This window comes from Aquila chrysaetos, chromosome 20 (assembly GCF_900496995.4).
Source record: "Aquila chrysaetos chrysaetos chromosome 20, bAquChr1.4, whole genome shotgun sequence".
Taxonomy (NCBI): Eukaryota; Metazoa; Chordata; class Aves; order Accipitriformes; family Accipitridae; genus Aquila; species Aquila chrysaetos.
The window spans coordinates 14,554,440-14,571,143 of NC_044023.1; the positions used below are offsets into that span (position 1 = coordinate 14,554,440).

The 16,704-nt window shown below is 47.7% G+C and overlaps 1 protein-coding gene across 2 annotated transcripts in view; it reads right to left on the reverse strand.

Annotated features, from left to right (window-relative positions):
* Nucleotides 1–1,172: 1,172 nt before the first annotated feature.
* Nucleotides 1,173–16,704, reverse strand: part of FAM107A (family with sequence similarity 107 member A) — a 32,007-nt gene continuing 16,475 nt past the window's right edge. For both annotated transcript variants that reach the window (XM_030043619.2, XM_030043618.2), the window contains 3 exons: nucleotides 9,750–9,924; nucleotides 5,789–5,945; nucleotides 1,173–4,602 (listed from right to left, as the gene is read on the reverse strand). In XM_030043619.2, the coding sequence (XP_029899479.1) occupies nucleotides 4,495–4,602; nucleotides 5,789–5,945; nucleotides 9,750–9,924 (440 nt within the window). In that variant the 3' untranslated portion in view covers nucleotides 1,173–4,494. The remainder of the gene's footprint in view (nucleotides 4,603–5,788; nucleotides 5,946–9,749; nucleotides 9,925–16,704) is intronic.

The window sequence follows — 16,704 nt, forward strand, 5'->3', positions numbered from 1 at the left end:
GAGTGTGTAGGAAAAGAGATCTCAGCATGACGTGGATAAATTGCAAAGCTGGTATTGAAAACCCTGGCAGTAAGAAAAAATCCAGGCAATGGAGTAGTTTGTGCATAGCTAAAACACAGCATATCTTTAAAGAAAATAAATGATTGTTTCTTACTCTCTCCCATAGAAGAGGAACTGTCATGATGTGACTGCCTTTGGCATCTGTGCGTGAAAGGAGGTGTGTGATTAGTGTAAGCAGTCTTGGGGCATAGCCCATCGAAACCTTGCTGGTTGGGGCTGTGAAAGGTTGATAAAGCATTTCACAAAGTCCTGCCTGAGTCCCCTGGTCTCGTGTCTCACCAAAGGCCACGCTCTCCAGCAAAGACATTTCCTTTTGTGTGGTTTGCGCCAGGAAATGAAGTATGCAACCCACCATGGTAGGATAACAAGTGAGCTATTATTGTAAGAGGCAACAAGGTGGGAAGATGTTTTAGAAACCTGACCCAAAGAACAGGTTTAGTCAATGAGCCCTCATCCCTAACGATGAGCTGACTGCCAACTCCAGTGCCGCCGGGTGCGGAGGGTCGGGAACACTGTGTACTTCCCAGTGTGGCAACCCCAGTGGATATCTGGTGTCAGAGGAACGCATCCAAGCACCATCTCTGCCTTGCTCTGAGCGGGAAGTTGGCGTCTCTGCCGCTAAGGATATCGTTAATGAGACAGAGAAGTCCTTTTTGTTTGTTTTGCTGCATTCAGTTTTAGTCCTGGCTCTCGGGGAGCATGGTGTGTGTGACCTGCACGTGTGAAACATCCTTCCTTTTTCTTATCTATTTAATCTGTGGTCTTTGGTTGCTGCTAAAGCATTTTAAAAATGTTTAAAAATAATGAAGTGAGCTCACTAGTGTGAGGATTACCTTTCAGTTCAAAACTGAGTTTTTAAATTAAATCCAAGGGCAATATGTTTCCTTGGCTTTGTAGGTCTTACCCTATGAGGCAGATGGGCATCTGTGGCCAGTTAGAAATCAAACATATGGGTAGTTTCAGTGCACAAAGCCTGATTCCATAATTTTTGTGCTCTTAAACTTTCAGCGAATTGAGATGAAGTCTGGGGATAAGCAATGGATGCAGCACAGGGTGCAGATGATGAGTAGGTTGACACGGTACTAAAAGAATTTGCTGTCAGACTTCACGGGTTTTTATGTTCATTCAGTTTATTTGGCTGTTGTCTGCTTGCATCCTCAGAGCTTTTTCAGTTCCTCATGGAAAAGAGCAAAACATACAATCTTTGTTCAGTTTATTTCTTCAGAAGTGTCCATATTAAACAGCGTGAGTTAATTAAGTAGAGTTGCATGACGTATTTTTATATAAACGTATAAACATCAACACAGAATATAGACTATATACCACATAGGCAACATACACAGTGCAAAAAATTGTCTTCCATCAATACTCTGATAATCTGTATCTTCTGGATACACCGCATTTATTCAGGAATGTGTTTTAGGGAGACAGGGAGGAATTCATTTAAAAGAAAAAGAGACACAAAGTTACCCCAAAATCTTCCTGGTGATGCCTACACTGATGTTTTTTCAGGTGCCACCTCCACTCTGCAGCGCCATGAAGCACAAAAGCATCGGTGAAGGTTGGACAGGCTCTGGGTCTGAGCCCAGCCAGGGAGACGGTTATCGGTTCGCAGGGGTGAGAAGAGCTGTGTTGGAAAACGCTGTGATTTTTTAAGCCAACGCTTGAACAGTGAAAGCATCGTTTCCCACGTGCTGTCACGGAGGGCTGGAGCCCGCAGCTCTTGCCGGGGACGAAGCACCACGCGTCCCGCTGTGTGCCATGGGGCTGCTACAGCCCGTCCCGGCTCCGTGGGAGCTTGCCAGCGCCGGCTGCTTGTGGCCAGTTTGGTGGGTCCGTGCGTGGACGTGCGGCTGGGTCCCAGCTTACAGCCCACGGTGTCCCAGTGGGCAGCCGGGTCAGGGCTTTCTGCTGTCTCTCCACCGCTGGAAGGATTTCTTGTGGCTCTATTAGCTCAGCCAGAGTGAGGACAGTATGATCTGGCCCTCCCTTTCCCTTCTGGACACCTGCTGAAAATGACCCAGACACCCCTTAGCAATCATGGTGTGCAGCCCCCTTCTCTGCTTGGTGGACACCAAAGGGAGACACCTTGATTTCCACCCCCCCAGGTAATATTTGCGTACTCAAGTAGACCGCAGCAAAATATTTTCAACCTTTTCTGAGCACTCAGCTTACCCAGACCTTACCGGATGGCTTCCACCCAAGGACTTGCATAAATGCCCCCGTCCCAGCCTGGGTGAGCTGATAACACTGATTTCACTGGTGCATATGGAGCGACAGATTGCCTCTCCTGGAGTGCATTTCCATCTGTGGCAAAATTACAAATTAATTTGCTGAATTTTTTTGAGCTCTTTGATCAAGGTTACTTAATCTGTGCCATAACCCCTCACAAAACCCCAGCACAGTAATTCTGGCTTGTTATTTAAACTGATCTTATCTATGGAGTATCGTACAGCATTCTTTACAGCTGTGTACAAACATCCTTAGCAACACCTTTCTTTTCTTGGAGAAATTTGGCGGCTTTTCCCCCTGAAAAAGTGTTTGATGCTGCTTCTTCCTCGTGGTTTTCATCATAACCTATATGAAAAGCTTCACAGTTGGAAAGGACATAATAGATCCTTTCAGATCTTGTTTGACCCATAATGACCATATGCACTGGATTTTTGAAATAAAAACTTGTTTGGAATAAGCATGATGAGCAAGGGGCTTAAAAACTACCGCAGAGACAGTACCATGAGATGGGGCTCTCAAGGACTGAAACTGAGTTAAGGGCTTTTATAGTCTGATCTGTTGCAGAAGCCCTGTCCCTGTGTCACTGCTCTTGACATGTGATGTGGCTCAGATGTTTTACTCAAGCTGCCAGGTCGAGCGACGGCCCTCTGAAATGAAACACCCCATGGACCAGGGAGACTAGGAATGGATTAATGACTTTTTAATAAATATGTGATAAATGCCCAGTTTCCCTTAATTTACACATGCATCCACTGAAGATGTGGATAGTAGATATTATTTAACCAGGTATTACTTTCCCAGCTGACTAGGTCCATTGAGGCTTCCCATTCAAAAGCCAATGTTCAAAGGCAGTCGGTGAGTTATGCTGTTTAGGCTTTGTATCAGGGCTGATGTGAGAAGCAAGAAGCTGAGATCTTCCTGAAGGCGCAATTTTAGCTCTAGGTGTTGACACCTCAGGGCATGGGTGCCCCATAAATGTGGTAGGCTCTGTCCATACACGGTGCAAATGCACCATCTATCTCAGCTTTGCTATACCAGCAGCAAGAAGAGTTTTAGCTTTGCAAGGTGGCAACTGAAATGAGGCAGCTCTGACCTCTGGAGAAGGGGATGAGAAGCACTGACAAATAGTTTTCCATCAGTACCTACGTGCCCCGTGGGCCCTGGTGCCTACAGATGCCACCTGTGCGCAGGGTGCTTAACAGGACAGCGGCCTGACACCAGTATGACACTACCACATTACCACCTCTCAAACACATGATGTTTTTTTGTGGGTCCCTATGGTAGCACACGTCCAGCTGCTGGGTGAATGGCTGAAGCTCAGTAGTCCAGGGGCAAGCAGCAGTTTGTCTGTCTGCTACATCCACAGGGATCTGCTGGCTGGTCACTGCACGCTTCCATGAACACCCACGCTGAAAACACCCAGCCTTTGCTTTCTGCACAGAGCGTTTGCCTCCCACTTGGGGCATTGGCGGTACAGTCCAATATATTTTCTGCCTGAGCATGGAACTGCCTAAATAGCTATTTTCAAATGGGTTTGAAATGCAGTTTAAAGGCGCTCGTGAAGAACAGTTGCGCCTGCCTGTGCTGCATTGGTATGGGCACACAGAGGTTGATTTTTCTAATAGTACGGGTGTGCTGCTGGGACACACAGCCCCAGCCAGGCTTGACTCGCACACGGGTGCCATACCAGTGACCCTTGGGAAAGCCGCTATGGTCACCTGGGCTGTTCTCTGTAATACGCAGATTGTCCCTTTTAGTTACCACGCCAGGTTTCCAGGAGGTTCTCCAGAGCTGCAGCCGCCCTCCTGTCACCCTGTGCCTGGTGAGCCTGCCTCCAGGAAGAAGCAGGGGTCCCCCAATCCATTCCTCCACAGACTTCCCTGGCTTAAACAGTCGCTGTGTCTCAAGAGTTAAGCAAGAGTTAGCTGGAGGTTAGCGTGCACCCACAATCCGGGGGGAAAAATAACATCATTTCTCTCTGCATCTCCTTGTGTGAGTACTTGTTCGGTGAATACTGCACCTTTTCCACAGTGACAGCTTCCTGGGCTAGGAAAACCTTTTTTGTGCCTTCTACTGGAGCAAGTGTTAATAACCATAAGTAGCCCCAATGATGCGGCTGTGAATGTCCACCATGTACAGAGATGTCAGAGTGTAAGTGTTAGCGCTGGCCTTGGTAGGATCCCTGTTGAGTTTTGGCAGAAGCTACGCTGCTTTCTCATCCCCAGTCACCGTCGATGTTCTTCTCAGGTTTTCCTTGACTTTAATGAATTCTGGTGCATGGTCTTCCTGCTTCTCCTGCTCTTTCTCCAGCTGTAAGGAAGAAGAGTCACCATTATCTGTGGATTCTAAAGGACAGAAGTGCATTAGCTACATTAAAATGGTAGGCATCATTCTTGCTGGGTGTCCAGTTATTATTGCCCAAAGTTGAATGAGTGTGTAGTGCACCTGTCGGTACTCTCATTTTCCAAATCATTACGCCAGAGCCGTGTTCACCCTTAGTCTCTTTTTCTGGCCCACTGAAACATTAATTATTTTTTTCCCTCCAGGGAGGAACATTTCCAGCAGAAAAGCAGGGGAGTGTTTCACTTCAGACCTAGCATGGAGGAAGGAGGAGGAGGTTTGAATTCTTCCCAGCAAAGGAGGCCTGTGAGCCTGGGAAAAGCTCTCAGCGTTAGGTTATTGTCTAAGGGGGTAAGTTGTTGTACTGCCTCACTTTTATGTGCAAAGTCTTTAAGAATCTGTCCCTAAACCACCTTGTTTCATATTCCTGGTTCTTCTCTGAGAGTGCTGGGCTTTGATTTTCAAGTGATCTCAGCTTGGCTGATGTTATCACAAGGGAGCTGTTGTGTCATTAATTAAATAAACTAGTTTCATCCATTTGCAGTGCAAATACTGGCAGGGAGAACAGGGAATGACTTTATTTTCAGTGGCAACAAGCCTGCTTGCTGCTTGCACTGGTTTGGGTAAGAGGGCAGGCGCAGAGCACCCATGGCATGGCTGTGCTGTTGACAAGCCCCATGCTGAATCTTGCTCCTCCCAGGCATATTTTTGGCCAGGGTACATGCCAGGAACTGCTCCCAAAAGCAGCTTGGGTGTGATTGCAGGAGGGTTTGCACCTTCCAGCACTTCTGCAGCCTCTCACTCTGCACCCCAAGGGTCCTGAGCACCCCTGTGGTGGGTGCTGCAACAGCCCCTATGGTATTTGGGGTGCTTTGAACAGGAAAGCACACCCCAAAGACACCACGTAGAACCTGGAGGAGACCCAGGGCCAGTGGTGCATGGTGGGGTCCTGGGTGAGGTGGTACAAATGAGGTGGATCCCACTGTGAGGATGAGGGTGCTGCAGCTGCATGGGACACCAGTGAAGGATGTACTGTGGCTCCCATTTTATGGTGGGGTAACAAAGCTATACCTTGGGTTGAGCCTCAGCCCACCCATCTCCCCCGTGATCTGTGCCTTGCGCAGGGTGGTTAGGATAACCCAGGGATCACTTCTACCTGATCCAGTCTCTGATGCCTCTTTAATAGCTCTTTTTCAAAAGGAGACTGCAATTTCTTTGCCTCTTCCTCTTCCTTCTTCTGTCTGATGAGCTGGTTTCGCCGTCGGTGCTCGAGCACCCGCTGCAGCTCTGGCTTGCTCTCCATGCCCAAACCTCTGTGGATAAAAAGCAGATAAATCAGGGACAGAGTGCCTACACCCTGGGGTGTAACCGCTGCCAGCCCGGCAACCCCCAAACTCTTCTCGGTCCTAAATGGAAACATGGGACACCTGGTCCGTTAACCAGTCCTAGTCCACAAATCCATCCACAAGGCTTTGAGGGTGTTAGTGGGAACACCTTACTGCTGGGACACTGCCTTGGGCTGCCTGCCTTGGGTGGGCACAGCGTTTGCTGTCCATGTGTGGGGCTTGTGATGCTGGAAGTTTTGCTAATCCCTTTAGATTGAGGTGTTACAGTTCTCTGGGTCGGTGTGGAAATGGGACCTTCCGCTGGCTCCTGCTGTTACTAGTTTTAATTATGTCAGTGACAGATTCATCTGCGCTGAGGGCGTTTTAAATAATGACGATTTTTTTTCCACCAGCAGGGGTAGTCATTGATCTGCAATAATTGTCCTGGCAGTTCCGTTCCTCCCCGTTGCATCCCAGCTTTGCTTCAGAGCTGAGGGCTAGGGAGCTCCCTGTTGACATGGAGAGTTTGGGTCAAGAGGCCAAAACGAAATGTCCTTTTCTTCTGGAAGGCAGAGCGTTTGCTGATGGCACAGGCACCTGGCTCCCCTTCAGCCACCCGAAGCATCTCAAAACGAAGCGGGGCTGCTCCAAGCCCTGGTCTGTGAGGGGTGGGATCACGGGAAAGGAGACATGGCAAGGACATGCAGGAAAGGCATAAATACATGGTAAAGAGATGAAAGAAGTTCTCCAAACAAATTTCAGAAACCTAACACTTTGAATATTGCCATGCCTGAATTCAGACGCTAAGATTTACCTGCTGCAGCTGACTCCGGCCACCTTCCCACCAACTTCTGCCCCCTGGAAGCATGGGAGTAGTTATGGATGTGTGGGGCTATGGGTGAATGTGGAACAAGTCCAGATGTGCTCCTCTGTGGTTGTGGGACTGTTCCTGCCCTTCCAAGATAGTGGTTTGACCAACTCATCTTCTCTGTGCCGACAGGAATCTGCCTTCATAAAATCCATCAGCTTCCTGGCTTAAATCACTAAAAGCGGTGACTCTCTGCCCCGCTGAGCCCTAGCCAGAGCGAGGCAAAACCTGAAGCTGCTGGGAAGTCGAACATTTGCTGAATTCAGGGGAGACTTTATTGCAACTGCACAAAGTTTCATGTCCCTGAAGAACAGATTATTAAGAAGTGGTCAAGGCCACATTCACACAGGCTATCTTCTGCAATAGCAGCTGGAACATAAGTAATCTTGTTAAGAAAATACAGGACTAGAGGTGGTTGACTGAAGTTATATTTCTGAGGAGAAGGAGTTGAAGACCTTGTAGCTGTCACACACAGGGAGGGAGTGGGGCCTGACCACTTTCGTGGGCTGGCTTTAACACTCATTTAAATCAATGGGCTGAGAGTATTTACAAGTCCCATTGTAAAACATGGAGTGTTTGGTGTTCCTGTGGGTGAAGGTCTGTTTTGACGTGAGGTGGGGACCTCCCCATGTCTGTCCTAAGGGCTTGCCCAGGGCACAGCAGGTCAGGGTGTGCTATTAATGCAAAGCTCCTCCTCACCACTGGGAGGTTTCTGTTGACCAAAGGCTGGTTGGTTTCTGCTAAGGTCGTTTGAAAGCAGAGACTTCAAACTCTGTGGACTATGGAGCTTTCTTGACAAGGTGGCCGGTGCTGAGGTGGTATCTCACATCGTGAGAAACTGAACTGGCAGGCAGGAGAGGGAAACGCTCTCCAGATGCAGCAAACCTCTGCGCCGTCACAACATGGCTGGGGACCAGTGTTTGCATCCTTCCAGTGCCATGTTTAACAATGCTTCCTATTGTAATTTCTTTTTTTGCTTTATGATAGGACAAAGTTCATGGCAACATCAGTGAAGGTAGCCGTAGGGTTGGCTCCAGAGCTTTCATGATGGGTTTTCAAGGCAGGAAGAACTTGGATGCTGCAGAAATGCTTTTCCCAGGGCTTGAGAGAAGGCAAACCTGCCTTGGCTTGCTGGAGACGCAGCTTGCAATGTTGCCTGTGGATTTGTTACTACTCTGATTTAATCAGCCTGTGTTGTTAGTACCCAGAGGTGTTGACTAAGATAGGGGTTTTGTTGCACAAGCTGCTGATTAGAGTTTCTTCTCCCTGCTGCTTAAGGGGAGAACCCAACAGCAAAGCAGAAACAGGAGCAAGTCCTAGATCCTTCTCTCTCCCCTTCTTCCCTCTCTCCCTCTATAGTAACCTGTAGCAGGAGGCAAAACTGGTGGATTCGAGAGTGACAAGAACCCAGCAATGATGGATTATTGTTTGCAGTAGGGTTTGTTTCACATATTTGCTGAAAAATATTTGGGAGGCCAGAGCCAAAGCAGGTTTAAACTGATGCCTGAGACATACAAGACTATAAGGAGAGGGGTCAGGAGATGCAGGATGGCTGCAGTGGAGCTGCCTCCTGCCAGTATCCGATGGCACATGTGGATGTAACATGGTGACAGGCACAGAACTAGAATACAAAGTGATGATGTACCTTTTGTTTGCCAGTTTGAAGTTTAGCTCAGTCTGATGCTGTGGGGTCTGTACTGCATCTGCCACTGTTTGTCTCTACCACCTCCATTGCAGGGATTTCTTGATTCTTTGTTCCATCATGGTTAGACTGGAATAATGTTCTGTGAGATCAAAGCCAATGCTGGTGGGTGAGCCTTTAAACTGAGCAGTAACACTAGGCAGGATATGGTCACTCTCAAGCCAGAGAGTTTTAAAAATATCTGGCTGTTATAGTTACCTCTGCCTTGATGCCAGAGAACGGCCTGGGTATGGTCCCTGTAATTCTTCTGATTCTGGGAAAATCAAATCAAACCCAAGCCCAGCCAGTGCCAGTATTGATTAATGCACCCCGCTGGCAGGCTTGATTGTTTGCCAAATATGTGTCTGATTCTCATGATGACTGTAGTCCTTTTGAACAGAGGCTGTGCTCCTTTTAATTAGATGGCCAAAGTGCTATCATGTCAGAATATTTCAGGGTGTTCAGAAAATGTCAATATAAAGCCAGCAGATTTCTTGCTGTGCTAAAAAGCCTCTGAACTGAATAGGCTTTTATTGCACCGATGTTCAGACAGTTGCTGCAAAGGAATGATGTGGTTGTAGGTTCTCAGTCACTGGTGTCATTTTCCTGATGTTGTATCTGTACGCCCAAAGAGTTAAGTTGCGGTGATGGGGTAGGAAGCCAGAAATGTGAATTCTAGCTTATCTTTACCCATTTGATTTTTAGGGAGACAGGGATTAGCCGTGTCCTTGTACAGACGATCTCACCCTGGTGCTCTCCCAGCTTTCAATGGCTCCCCCCAGCCTACACCTCTTACTGCCTCTGGGTTGACCTTAAAGCACACAGGGATGCTGTACATGGCTGGGGACTTGGCAAGTCAGTGACGGAGACAGAAGAACCAGGACCAGGGAGAAAACATGCGTGGGACACTGAGAAAGGGGCTGCGGGGATGCCTCGCATCTTCTGGCGCTTGTGGCTCGAGGTGGGTGGAAATAGCAAGCAGCTCTGAAAAGTGCTAGCCAGTGCTTCAGGATGGCAGAGCAGGGGGCTTTTCCTTCTGCTTTCATTTTAAAAGAAACTGTCACATCAGAGAAAGAAGGAAAGAGCTACAGTGAGTTTTATGCTGTGTTCATTTGCAAGTGAAGGGATTTATCATGCCCTTCCAACTCGCAGGCTGTTGCTGGTACTTGTGCCTCGGCTGCTGAGCTCCAATGGCTCAGCACCTCTCGGACCACTCCAGTAGCAGGCTGCGACCTCCTCTTACCTTTTGTGGTTCATCAGCAGCTCTCTGTGCAGCTCTTGATGGCTCTTCGAGGCTTTTACAGGATTTAGGAGCTTTTTAGGTTTGATGAGGTCTGGGTTTCCATCTATGTAGTCTGGGTGAGTCAGGATATTCCCACTGTCTGGTCGCTCCCGCTGTATGTCAGTGTACATCGATGCTGGAAGAAAAGAGAGGTGTTTGCATGAGAAGACTGACCCCGCTGTGGTGTGGGAACTCGCTGGAGCTCTCCTCCCTGGGCAAGGCAGAGAAGAGATGCTGCCTGCCCTGGCTGCTCGACACCCGTGTCAGTGTCTGCGCGCACGTGCCTGCATGTGTTGGTGAGAGTTTTTTAGAGGTTTTAAAAAATATTCCCTTTGCGTTGTTGATGAGACATATTAATTAGATCATTTAAATTACTTGCCAGCCGCTCGCTTCAGTGGCTGCAGCATTTAGTGCCAAGGATTAATTAAGGCAAGATAGGTCTAACTAAAACTGGAAACAGCCATGGGTGTAGACTGTGCTGAGCTGCTGCTTTGGTCGTCCTGGCTGAGGCCATCGGTCCGTTAGCACAAGGGGATGCTGTGGGATTTCAGGGGCTTCCAAAACACGGGCCTGAGGAAGTGCTGCTGTATCTGAAATCTCTTGTCAAGGAAAGATTTTGCTGATATCCTGCTGGCTTAATAATCAGGATCGAGCCCAATGCCAAGAAAAGCATAATTTGCCCATGCAGTATGTGGTCGTGCTGTAATAATTTGTATGTATGTTCTGGATGTAAGAACAAGAGCCCACTGTTTTGGAAGCGATGGCAGCTTGGATTTCAGGCAAACCACAGGGCATGTTCACTGTTGGTATTTTCCAATTGCTCTACACTTCTCCTCTACGAAAAACCCTATACAAACTGAGTGCAAAGCACAAGTTTTAAGACAAACTGCATGCGGTGGGCTGTGTCTTTAAATGTGGAGCACAGTGGGGCTGCCTACAATTATTCAGTGTACGGTCTAATCAGGGGCTCAGAAAGAGCAATTTATTCCTGACTATTCACTTGAACAATTTGGAAGTTTACCAGTAAGAACAGAAAGTTCCAGGAAAAGGGTGTAGGCAGCTCCATGTCTGTAAGTGTCTCTATTACAGTATTTTGGGGGGCCTAGTGTGAAGTTATATGGGTTGGTGGAGCAGCAAATAAAACAGTTGTTCAGTAATGTTGCCTCTCTTTTATTGCAATCTCATGTGTAAAAGCAATAAAACCCTTTCAAAAGAGAAATCAATAAAAAAAGGCAAGAGAAAGCAGGCTAGGTCATTCTTTCATAGTCAGTAAGTACTTATCAAATGTGAAGTGGATTGCAATCAAACAGAATTGTGTAAGGAATAATACCGCTGAAGAAATGATTCAATATCAAACAACTTCTCATTGAATGTTAATGTGGCCAGTGCCCTACTGCTTTGGGAACAAAGAAAAACAAATCAGAGCCCATTACATGAGTGTAATTGGGGTGAATAGTTCAGTACATATTTAAAGGGCACTTGGAAGCTGGAACCAGTGATTTCTTGTATCAAATTATTTTCCTCTAGGATCATACATCACTGCTGGCAGAAAGGAAGGTGGCGTCGTTTGATGTTTGACAGCAAGTGCCAGGCTGAGTCAAACTCCACAGGCTGAAACTGGGGACTCAACGTTGCCTTCCAGAGAGATGCAGAGACTGAAGAACAGCCAAGGGTTAAGGCAAACATGTCAGGTTTTCACTGGGGTAAAATTGCTTTGGTTTTTTTTCTTCTTCTACTTCTTCCCTTTTTTGGTCTTTTTTTTCACAGGAGAAGAGGCAGAGAAAAGACAAGGAAGGAAGGTACAAAAGCAAAGGTTTGTTTTGGCGTGAATGAAATTGATGAGCTCCCATTTCAAACGGCAAAGCAATGTCTTCATCCTTCAAACAAAAAAGTCTCTCCATGGAGTAACTTAAATAAAATGTCAGGTGTTTTTAATGGAAACAGCGTTTTTGGACAGCTATACTAATGGACTAGCCTCAGCGTCACTGTGTCATCGTCTCGCCCTTTTCCCACAGTTCCTGTGCCATCATTTAGACCAGAGCTGCCTCCAGTGGCAGAGATGCCTGCACTTGCTTGTGTGCTGGGTACCAAATCCTGCCGCATGGCAGGAGAAGGGCTGGGGCGTATTGATCTTGGATTTGTCCATCTTAAATCCAGCTGTTGTGCTCTGCTAGGGGATAATGCAGCGAGCAGCAAGCATGGAAGGATTATGCAGCCAACCAAGTATGAATACCAACCTCAATTCTGTAAATGGCTGTAACTCTAGTGACTTTGGTGTTCTTTTTCTATACTAAGTAGCTCTCAGGCCCTGCCACTAAGCTGTACTAGCTCTTGGGGCACTGGTGCAGCACTGTTACTTATAAAGTACTGCTTTCCCCCTGCCTCCGTGATATATGGGTTTCCTTTTGCAACTCAGGAGTGGAAGTCCCTTCCTCCCTACCACCAAGATACAGATCCCAGGAGATTTGCTTGGGGCAGGCTGTCCCCACATCCACAGAGGGCTAATGCCAGCAGCATACAACACTATTGGATGGTGTCATCCAGCCCTTCAGTTTGGTCTTGTGGTGTTTCCACCCCCCAGACACCCAGGATGATCAGGGAAGGTCCCCCCACCTCCCGCCTTGGGGGATCCTCTGCTTATGCAGCATTTTGGGGGAGCACCGTGGCGAGCCTGGAGGTTTTGAATCGGCTAATGTGGTTATTTTCAGACTGCAGCCATCTAATGTTGCATGGCTGAGGCTTGCTGCTGCTTTGCAATTTATCAACCTATTTAGTGAAGGCAAAAGGGGAACTTTTCCCCAAAACTAGTAGAAATGGAGAAAATACTGGGAGGGAAGGAAGGAGTGGGAGGAATTGAAACCTACTGGAAGCATTTCTGCCCAGAGGGCTGTTAAATCGGCCTGCAAAAGTCCTCACAATGAGTGCAATTTGCCTGAACAATACTTCGAGGGCCAGGATACAGCAGGTAGCTCTGAGCTTGGTTTTCGCTGTGCTAGGTGTGCCTAGGGTTGTGCAGACACCAGCCTCGAGGATTTGGCTTCCAGCGGGTGTCAGTACTGCTGCCCCAGGGACAAAGTCAAAGCCCTGACCTTGTCCCTGACCAGGTCTAGAAGGAGCCTTGAACCTCACTACAAGAATAGCACTTTAAACGTTCAGAAGACCTTAATCTGGAACAATTCAAGAAATGTCTTCATTTGCATTGAGCAGAACAAGAAAAATGAGAATATAAAAATATTGGTGCTCCTGAAACACAGCTTGGGGTTATGCTGAGAGTAAGGACGGGGCATCCTTTCTCTTGCAGGTTGGCAGATAGGGACCCGGTGCAAAATGTTTCTCGTGGAGTAGATCTATCATCTTCAAGACCTGATGTAATTCATGTCTGTGGAAGGGGAGACAGACTGATATCAGGCTGCTTTTTGTCATTATTTATAATGCTGGAGGTATAAATCAAGCCAGGTCTCTGCAGTGGATTTACAGCAGGATGTCTGTTTTTGCATGATTCAGCTGTAGATCAATGAACAAGGCTCTGCTCTGGCACCTCCTTGGCCACCATCATAAATTAGCAAAAGGTGTTAGACATTTTTATATTGTTCTTGGCAAGATATAAGCAAAAAAAAATATACGTGCATTTTAATACCCTCTGCTGTACTCAGAAAGACAGTGTGACCTTTTAAATAGATCTGCTTTGGAGTGTTGCTTATAAAAAGTAGCTGTGTTTGCTTTGACATACTCAGTCTTTTGCTTGTTTTTAAATATTTTTCCTTTCCTCATTTCTAGAAGCCTGAGGCTTTCTAGGAAAGGTACGTTTCCAAGTGACTTTTCTGTAAGTAAAAAGCCAGGCTGCCTGGATGAGGAGGCCAAGGCCACTGGCAGGTACTTGGACTTCACACGTGGCATTATCTCCTCCCCCAACTGTAGCTGTGAAACGAGCTCACAGTCTTGATTAGTTTTCTAGGAGACCCCACAGGGAATATTCAGCATCTTTGAGATGGCCCAGAGACCAACCACCCTCCTGCCCCGGGGTGTGGGACTAGCTGGAGGAGAAAAATGACATTTTAGTATCTTGGTCTGTTCTGACCTCAAGCAAAGCCCGAATTCCTGCTCAGACTGCCTGGAAATGCTTATAAATCCCCCAGTTCCTGGGAGACTTGTGATAAAATCATCAGTCTGCAACCCTGGGGCAAATTGTTTCCACTTCTGATTATGGTCAGCCCCAATCTTTTGGGGAACAGGATATCAGGCAGTTTTGGTGTAACATTAAATGCCTTTGAAAACCTGAATGTTGCAGATAATAAATTAAATATACCCTACTAGGACCGTAAAACATGGTGTGCTCCCTGGGGTTCTGAGCGGCTTTTGTGCAGCCCAGGGCAAGGAGAAAGGTTTTAGCCTGCTCCCAGAGAGGAGGAGGAGGAGAAGGAGGAGGAGGACTGGTTCATGCCCAGGGACAGGCATCAGACACGGGTGCTCGGCGGTGGCGGGAGCTAAGCTATGCTTCCCTTTGCTGCTGCTGCTGCTTTTTGTTTTGCCCTCACTCATAGGAGATGGCCTTTGTAAAGCATTTATTTAGGATTAAGTGAGTTGTCTCTCTGTGGTGGGTTGCCCCGCGAGCCCCTCTCTGTCGGGACTGTGTGCCGTGTGCTGCTCCCTGCACTGCTGCTGGCAGCCTGCATCACTGTCCTGTCGGGATGGAAATAATCCCCCAGGAATGTTAAGGGGATTAACGGCCCTGGAAAGGGCAGGTAACCCCAGGGGTGCAGCTCTGCTTACAGCTGCTTGCATGGCTCCAGCCGTTCTTCACAAGGGGAAAACCAAAAGAGATTGAAAAGAAAATTAATCCATAGCTGTTGGATTTAGAAAGCTGTAGGGTGGAGGTCTGGGCTTCTAGCCAGCACCCCTCGGCTTGCGACTGTATAGGAGAATGGAGGGTGCAGCAGCACACCAGCTGCTTTTTGCAGGTTTTCATGTGAAATGCCTTCTCCCCCTTGACTTGTTTTGCCAAGCTCTCCTCGACGTCCTGCCCCCCTGCGACCCACTCGTCCTTCCCTTGCGCATCCCTCGGCCCTTTTCCACCCCATCTGCAAACCGAGTTTCTCTTCCTTCAGTGCCGTAGGCAGCCCCGCTCTGCAGCGTGCCCTGCCCCATGTGATGCTGCCCAGTTGGTTCTCAGCATCCTTAACTCACAAAGCTGGCAATGCTGTCTTCTGCAGCACAGGTCAGTGTTTAGCTTTAGCTGAAATCTATAAAGCAAATGTAGCTTTCAGTCTTTTATTTCTGCTCTCTATGTCATTTGAGAACTGATTTTCCAACTGGAGCATCTCAGGAGAGGTTTGTCAATAGGGGCAGATGACGACCAAACTGCTCTTGTTAAAAATATTGTATGGGCATCTCTTTCTGGGCAGAGAATGGGCCTCTGTGAAATGCCATCCATGTAAATACAGGCAGAAGGCATTATTCTGGGAATGGCATCCAAGCTCAGAGGATATTGCTATTTGTAATTCTGTGAAACCCTGTACTTGGTAGAAGGGATGAGACTGAGCAAAACCTCAGGACACCCAGGGTCAGAGCCCAGGATCTGGGTTTGTAAAACCACTGACCTAAGGGACTGCTTCCTGGGCAGAAATGATCACTTAAAACTGTGGCTACAGAGAAGAACCTCTGGTTTTCTGAATGCCTGGGATTTACTCATGAATGTGTCTTTTTTAAAGAACTGACAGATTAACGAAGGGCTGCTGAAAGAAGCTGGTCATACCCATCCCGCAAGTAAGGTGACTGCAAAACCAACACACTCAATACTGGTCAGCAGAGCTACTTTAAAACTATTTACACAAGTAACCTGAGCCTGGGAAATAACATGAGTTTCTGACACATTTAACGCCAATCATGGGGGAACCTTCCCTTTCCTGGGCTACGGCCCCCGATGGCATCCGCTCCCTGGCGAGCCCTCCTTTCCCCAGGATGAGGGTACCGTCCCTCACACCTCTGCTCCTCGGGAAGGCTGAGAGGAGCAAGCCTGTCCTCCCACCCTGCAAGGGTCTGCATGTGCAGGTGGAGGTACATGGGATCTTTAAACTAGCCTCAGTTCCTTTTAAGCACTGGTACACGCACGCTTCAACTTGTTAACCAGAAGTTAACATTTTTTTATTTTAGAGCATGAACTTTCAGTCAATGCATTTCCACTGTCTGAAGTGGAGTTGGAGTTTGGCCCTACAGCTTTTCCCATGAGAGTGTAATGGCAGAAGAGGTCATGCTGTATGTGAAGTCCTACAAAGAATTAAGCTGAAAGTTTGTCTTTTGTTTTGGATTCTTGAATTTACGGCATTTGCTAATTTGCATGATTTTCCTAATGTTAATTAATTGTATTTTAGAAACACAGAACAGCTGGGGTTGGCGTCATGGGGCAGGGAAACAATTGTGTGCCGGTCTCCACGAGCCCCAAAGCTTTGTGCAGCGAGAGCAGCTTTTGGGTGTGCAACTGCATTGTGGAGAATCTGCTGCCAGGAGGACAAGTGGTTTGACCTCAAAGCCGGGCACTTGTTTTTGGAAGCCACTTTCTGCATGGTCGGTAGGTTCAGGGCAGAGCGAGGCACCCAGGTGCCAGCTTTAGTGGGTCAGGTGTGGGTGCTGCCCGACGGGGGGGCTCGCGGTGCCTGGAAGCCCTTTGGTGGGTGAGTCCCCGCAGCTGAGCCTGCCAAATGCGCCTTAATGCCCCAACTAGTCCGTGTGTCGCTGTTACACAGCTGAGCCCGGAACAAAATACCTGTCATTCCTTCACATTAGCTTAATGGCTGCTGTGGCTTACTGCCCTGGTGATGTTAATAATGATGATGATGATGATGATGATGATGATGATGATGATGATGATAATAATTAGGCAAGCCCAAAGATTGGCAGATATTCATTGTTACCCTTCCTG